This window comes from Triturus cristatus, chromosome 8 (genome assembly GCF_964204655.1).
Source record: "Triturus cristatus chromosome 8, aTriCri1.1, whole genome shotgun sequence".
Lineage (NCBI taxonomy): Eukaryota > Metazoa > Chordata > Amphibia > Caudata > Salamandridae > Triturus > Triturus cristatus.
Window position 1 is genome coordinate 1,425,662,837 of NC_140591.1, and position 7,324 is coordinate 1,425,670,160.

The following is a 7,324-nucleotide window of genomic DNA, read 5'->3' on the forward strand; positions in this document are numbered from 1 at the left end:
CTGACTGAGCCAGAAGCGCCGTGATGGATTTAGAGAATATCACTGGCGCAGAGGGCATGGCATTGGTGGTACTTCAGCACAAGGGTCTTTTGGCTCATTGGAGCCCAAAGACACACCAGATGGAGTGGACAAGGGTTCAAAGAGTCAGAGTATGGCCTCATGAAATTCTTTGATCTGTTTGGGAGTGGCTGATGGCCCCAGAAACTCAGAACCAGTTGCAGGATCAGCTTGAAAGTCAACAGACTTAGGGAGCGAGATTGAGAACCACGGTGCTGCCCCCAAGCGTTTCAGGTGACTGCGAAAAGGGGCAGAGTCCTGCTTCGATTTCTTAAACTTACTAAAAAATTTGGATTTCAACAAAGATCGGCCTTTGGACCAGCTTTCCACCTCTTAGAGCACAAGCGGGACCATACTTTTGACTTGGATCAGGACTTGGACCAGTCATGTTACTGGGTCTTCTTGAAGTTCATGATTTACAGTTTGCCTCGCAGTCCCAGTTGGCCTTCGGGTTCATCAACGCACGGTCACTGCAGGCCTTAGAGTCTAGACTCTACCCCAGGCAATGCAGACACCTGAAGAGGATCATCAGATATTTGTTTGCAGTCCCTACAGGGCTTACAACTGGTCGTTTTTGTTGGCGACATCCCTAGCACAGTTGAATTTATTTTTTAGCAAAATGTCTCAAGCGAGATGGGGAGAGCTAGGGATCTGCATCTGGTGGCGCAGAAAGAAAGGAACTGACATCCGTGCGTGCATGTAGTGCCTATACAGGCTCGGCACACCATTTCGAAAGCAGGGCAACGCCACCTACAGGCACACAGTGGTACTGCTGAAAAGGTTCAGGATCCTGTCTGATGTCTGGAGAATATTCAAAAGGTGAGGAACCTATGGCTAGAAGTCTCTATCAGATACACCATTCAGCTTGTAGTCCACAGGGCTTTCAGAATCCGCGCGCCAAATCTCTGCCCATCACGTGGAAATGCTAGCTGGCAGTAGTTAACACATTTATAACTTCTAATCCCAACAACTTAGAATCGGGAGTTTGCAAAATTGGTAGGAATGAGCCCGTTCACAGGTCAGTGTATGTGATGAGAAGTTGCAATGCGGTATAAGAGCGTCCATTCCATTTAATGCTATTAGAAATGGTGCACCCCTGCCACTACTAAGACCTAGTAGTGTTTTGTTATCATAGAAAGGAAGGAGTTAAAATCTGTTGACGTGTGCCACTCTTAGCCGCAAACTGAGAGTTTGGAGATCTGAAGTCTCACCACGTGAATGTTTTAATGGTGTCGTTTTTTATCCCAGTGAGTTTCCAGGTTCATGTAGCAGGAGACATCAGTGATACCTGTAATCGTGTAAAATATGTCATCTTGCTTTGGACTCAATAAGGTTGTGCAACAGGATAAGGTCCTCTCATGCTGGCAATGGTGTAAATGTAACGAAGGAAGCCCCCAGAGCAATAAGACCCTATGGATGATATACATGTGGTAATTTAATGAGGATAATAAAACACACACGAAGAATGAGTTCACACTAATGATAGTTCATTTGTAAATGATGCTGGTGTCCTCTAATAAAACTGTATTGTTATTTCTCACAACTGATAAATGATCAAATCATTTGTTTCCTCAGGGTGGTGTACACCTTCAGATGGAACCCTCACGAGGATGTGCACTATTCAGTCAAGAGAGGCCCGGAGCACTGCTTTCTGTTACCAGAGTACCTGCAGTCTGCGACGTCACGAGGACACTGGTAGACGGAGCCCTCTCATCTTGATAGCCACAGACAAAGCCACACTCATGAAAGCCAATATTGCTATTTTTTACAGATGTTACTAGCCTTAAAGCAGATGTGTGCCTGCATTCTACATGTATACGACTCCACAGCGCAAAGCTCAATTACTGGAAGGATAAACTTAGATACTGCATACAACAAGAAGCTATACCTTCTTCAAAGAATCAGTACCACTATACCTTCTTCAAATAATCAGTACCCCTATACCTTCTTCAAAGAATCAGAATCAGTACCCCTATACCTTCTTCAAAGAATCAGTACCCCTATACCTTCTTCAAAGAATCAGTACCACTATACCTTCTTCAAAGAATCAGTACCACTATACCTTCTTCAAAGAATCAGTACCCCTATACCTTCTTCAAAGAATCAGAATCAGTACCCCTATACCTTCTTCAAAGAATCAGTACCACTATACCTTCTTCAAAGAATCAGTACCCCTATACCTTCTTCAAAGAATCAGTACCACTATACCTTCTTCAAACAATCAGTACCACTATACCTTCTTCAAAGAAACAGTACCCCTATACCTTCTTCAAAGAATCAGTACCCCTATACCTTCTTCAAAGAATCAATACCACTATAGCAGTACCATGATATCATCAATGGGGCAACATAACCTGGACCTTAGGTGCATTACCAAAACAAAGGTGGTAAAGACTTTAGGCGTCCAGTCCATAGCTGGCTGGTCTTGTTTTTAATATCTGACACTTTACAACAAAGTATTGCCTCTTCCTCTGCACAACAGGCATCATCCAGTGACTCCTTGAATAATGTACAGCAACAAGGCTTTGTATTGTGTACTGTTCAAACGCTGTCCATGAGGAGGGTATGCAGCTAGAATGTAGCGGCATACCCCCGCATGGCGCTCACAAGCCTGGTTCTGTTTCTTTCATTTACATCAATTGCACTGGCAGCGCAGTGCTTGCATGCTTCAAAGGGCTTGCTACGGATCACCTTCCAATCAAGAGCACATCACCCCTTCTTTAAAATAACACAAAACAAACCTTTATTCCACTCATCCAGGCATCTTTGTGAAATGCATCAGTGCAAAGTCCCTTGCATCCATAAAGAAGGGAAAGGCAGATGCTTTATGCAAGTATGTTATGGAACCCATCTACTCTTGGCTCTTGATTTCAAACACGGTTTTCTTTTTCTCTCCCCATGGATCAAGTCGCAGGTTAATACAGAGGCAGAGCCCCTCGCTCACTTTCTTTACCAAAGGCGGCAAGAAAGCTTTTGGCTAAATATTGTAATTGCATTTATATAGCGCTTACTACCCCTGACGAGGCGTCGAAGCGCTTTTTCAGCGAGTAGCATGCTACTCCAGAACCCATAAGGATTAGTGGTGAATTAGTATAGTGAAATATGAAAGTAATTTGAGTGGTGGATATTAGTCAGTTATTTGGATTGACAAGGATAGCAGAGGGATAGAAGAGGGAGGAAAAGGTTAGCATTTAAAATATGCACTTCATGTGTCCATTTTCTACAGTTCTGTGTGCAGCCTGCCTTATAAAGCGCAGACCCAGAAAGACTGACCTATGTATGCCCACCATGGCTGGTACATAGTATGAAGCTAGCTGGCACTCAATAGAACATTGAGCAGAAGGGCAGGAACCCTTTATAATGATGGACAGTGAGCTAGAGATGGAGGAGTGGCCTTCTAGGTTAATGTTCTGTGAACAAAGGGTTCCATTTCTCTCTGAAATGCAGTAGGGTATGAGCTGCTATGTTGGGGTTGAATCTGAGAACCTTGTAGTTGAAGCCGATGGTCTTCAAGATGAAGGAAGCTTGAACTGATACAGAGAGAGGAGCACCACAGACTCTATAAAAGGTCCATCGCGTCAACATGGGATGACTTTGAAGTCTCATTCAAATCCCAGACCGCAGACAACTAGAGACCCATCTGCGCGATATATAGTCCTCCCTGGTTGTAAACTCAGAGTCCCTCCTCAGCATTCCAAATATCAAACCTTCAACGACCATGGCTGATGACACGCTCCAGTTAGAGACACACCTGCTGATGGTCATAACCATAAGTTGAACTCCATACCCAACCTCCTCCTCCCAAAACATGATAGTGGCATTGCTTCCTGCTCAATTACACAAGACAGACAACAAGTTGGGCTTAGGGTGGGCATCGGGATGTTTATGTGTGCTAATTTTATAACTTAATTTCTTTTGGGCACAAAATTACATTTACTTTGATACATTATTCTGGACATTTTGTCAACTGCAACTATATGCAAAATATACCAACTGATTGGTATGTATTCTCTTTAGCTTATACACTTTGGTGTGTACACAACATATGCGGAATGACATCGATTGGATGATCCATGTCCTTGTTATTTGTATGCCGTAAGAAACAAAACCTAATAAAGTTTGGTTAAAAAAAAAAAAGGACGCTCGAGTTGAATCAAGGGGTGTTTGGCACTCCTGGAGAACAGAAAGTGAAAGAATAAGGTAGGATAATTGGGACCTTGATACCAAACACTTAAGGTAAGCTTTACGTTACTTATCATCATTCAATGTAGGGAATCTGAGGTACAGTTGTGCATCAGCCTACTCACGGTACCCAATGTGGTCTGTGAGTAGAGATGCCACAATCTCTCAACAGAGGCTGAAGATGTGAGGGTAGAGAATGGCAGTGCAGCCCCAGTGTGACCAACCGATTCACCTAGTACAACAAGATCTCTTCCCTCTGGCAGCCAAAGTGGTCTCTGTCTACAGCAAGCAGGGGTGGGTCTTTAGGGACAAGGGGAGCCTTAAAGTTCCTTTAAGCCCCACATAAGCATTAGAAACATTTTTAAACTCTTAATTTACTAGCAGGATGCTGGCCTCTCCTTTTCTTTTATTTTGTTCTGCCTGTCTTTTCAAGATGCAGTTTCCTTTAGCAAAACGTTTATTGTAGTATAAAAGCCCTTACAGAAATCAGTCAAGTGGGAGAATTATGGCTGGCTCTTGGTGCCGTAAACTCAAAGGACCCCAGCAGGGGTTTCCTGTAAGCCTTACAGGTTGAGATGTGTCTCACTGACCAATTCCATGGTTTCTCAAACTGAGCTCAGAACGAGCATTTTAAAGGACAGTATTTAGTGTACCTTGGAAAAGGAATGGGTGTTCTAGAGGGGAACATCTGAAACTACAACTGGTTAGTCACAAACAAGCCGCCCCTGCAGCTCAGGGCAATGTGACTCAGTCATGCCGCAGTTTGGTGTACAAGTTAGACTGTGACATTACAGTGCCAAGTGTGGCTCTGGTACCAAAGAAGAATCCAAAGTAGTGGATTAGGGCACTAGTGTCACCTGCTCACCTGAAGAAAGCATGCACCCAAGCTCCTCTCAGCTAAGGTTACTGGCCATCATAGTTCCTTCTAAGCAGCGTGCATGAGCAGGCGTGCACAATAGGAGTTTCCTCTACGCTTTGCACCTGAGGCAGCGCGCACTTTGATTCTCTGATTGCCATAAAATGCTTCAGTGAAGCATTTGAAGTGAGTCCTCCTTCCTCTCAGCTTAGAAGAGAGGAAGGCATGCAGAGTCGAATAGAAGTGCGGTTTTTACTGATAGGCTTTGTGTCACTTTGTTTGCAGTTCTGCATAGCCACCAGTTGTGCTCCGTTCTATTTATTAGCAGTCACAGCCGGGGGGTCAGAGGGGTATAGGGAGGACAAGGGGTGTTGGTTTAATGGCAGCATTGTGATTGGCTGGGACGCCAACCGCACAGGTTTCTATGGGGAGGCCATTTTCTCCATGAAGGCTGCATGCAGCCTACATGGAGAAAATAAAAAGACACACAATTGATGGATGCAGAACAAATCAAAACATTCACCCCCAGTCAAGAGATCTGGGTTAAATCAATCATTCTTTTGCTCACCATGCCATGGACCTGTTTTGGCAGTTCTGACTGGACAGTTCCCATGAGGCACAGGGTCAAGACTGATTTGCATATGGCCAAGTCTAAACTGGGGTGGCATGGTGAGCAAAAGAATGATGGATTTAACCCAGATCTCCTGACGGGGGGTGAATGTTTTGATTTGTTCTGCATCCTGTCCATCAATTGTGTGCGTTTTACATGGAAAAATGGCAGTGGGCACATGACTGTCAGGGCCCGCAACATTGGGCTAGCCACTCCTCCCCAGCCCTTTTGCAGGACCGCCCATCCGCGCACGCCCAAATAAACCCTTCTGCTTTCTCGCAGTGTGAAGGGGAGCAGTACCATAAAATGGTAGTTTTACCATTTTATGGTACTGTTTCCCACACTGCGAGAAAGCAAGTGGGGCGACTCTCCTCCGCCCACATGGAGGAGCCGCCCCTGTTTATTAGGCACAGGCGGAATAAGCGATTTGAAGACAATCACAGGATGTTGCACTGACGCCGAAAGTGAAACGAAGTACAGCTTTGCCCGTAACACCACATTTCCTCCCCTGCCTGGGGACTGAGCTCTTCATCTATCCCACCCACTAGTCAGCAATTTGTGTGTGTAAGGAGATTAGGCCTGGAGGTGCTGCTGCCAGGTCACTGCAAGCAAACAAGCATCTGCAATGCAATAGGTCTTGCACTTGCGCGAGTTTAAGCTATTGGCATTGTAAACGAGAATGCCTTTTATTTATGTTTTGGTTTTAAAACATAAATAAAAGGCATTGTCCTTTACAATGCCTATAGCTTAAACTCTCGCAAGTGCAAGACCTATTGCATTCCAAATGCTTGAAGGCATCGCTGAGTTGCCCCCTTCTGTATCCCATGGCCACTAAGGAGCTCCCAGTTTGCTACTAGTGAAAAATAAAAAAACAAGTTGGTGGTCACAACTGCGCACGAGGGACTCTACTGCAGTAAGAGAAACTCATTAAAGAAAATAATGCTTACAGACAAAAGTAGACGTACCGTGTAACAACCAAAGTAAAAGGACCAGTCCTCATGGGAGGTTACAAATGAAGACAAGGCCGTACTAAGGAGGGACTAATAACAAATCAGAAGCCAGCATTTACGAAGGACAATGACACAAGCCAATGACAAGTATGGGTGGAGGGACTTCAAGTACATACTCCAATACAGCAGTCTCGCTGAGCAGCACATGCACTGCCCAGGCTCGACCTAAAAAGGTTTCTGCGAGTAGCCTGTGTTGGTAAGGGGATATTGGCGATGACAAGCTGCAACACAGATAATGTGCTGTTAAAACACAGATTTTTTTACATTTTTATTTCGAGACCCTTAAAATTAATGGGAACACCAGCATTAGAGCACGGCCCTAAAAATCCAGCAGAGGGCAAGCAGCCCCAAAGCCTCAAAGTCGGAAGGGCAGGTTTGCTCTTCATTTTTATTTTTTTTATTTTTTATAAAACCTTTATTCAGTAAATCCGGAACACAGCTATTCAGCCGAGCTCTTCATTTCTTGAAGAGTCCACATTTAAGCCAGTGCCATCACGAAAATGTGCTTTAAAATGCTCGGTTTAGAAAACTTGGGTAGATGGGAAAGGGAGGGTGTGAAGAGGGACTCCCCCCTATAGAGACTCTTAAGCGGTAGCTGGTTCCTCTGCA

General features: G+C 44.6%; 1 protein-coding gene across 10 annotated transcripts in view; it reads left to right on the forward strand.

Annotated features, from left to right (window-relative positions):
- Positions 1–4,194, forward strand: part of LOC146805867 (decapping and exoribonuclease protein-like) — a 142,175-nt gene extending 137,981 nt beyond the window's left edge. For 4 of the 10 annotated variants that reach the window (XR_014967923.1, XR_014967921.1, XR_014967924.1 and 1 more), the window contains 2 exons: positions 1,633–2,079; positions 2,171–4,194. Coding sequence is in view for 4 of the 10 variants with exons in the window: in XM_085623196.1 (XP_085479322.1) it covers positions 1,633–1,756 (124 nt within the window). In the remaining 6 variants the exon portion in view is untranslated. Of the gene's footprint in view, positions 1–1,632 lie in introns of all 10 variants that reach the window. The other 6 variants (XM_085623196.1, XM_085623197.1, XM_085623194.1 and 3 more) reach the window with 2 other exon arrangements.
- The last annotated feature ends 3,130 nt before the right edge of the window (positions 4,195–7,324 follow it).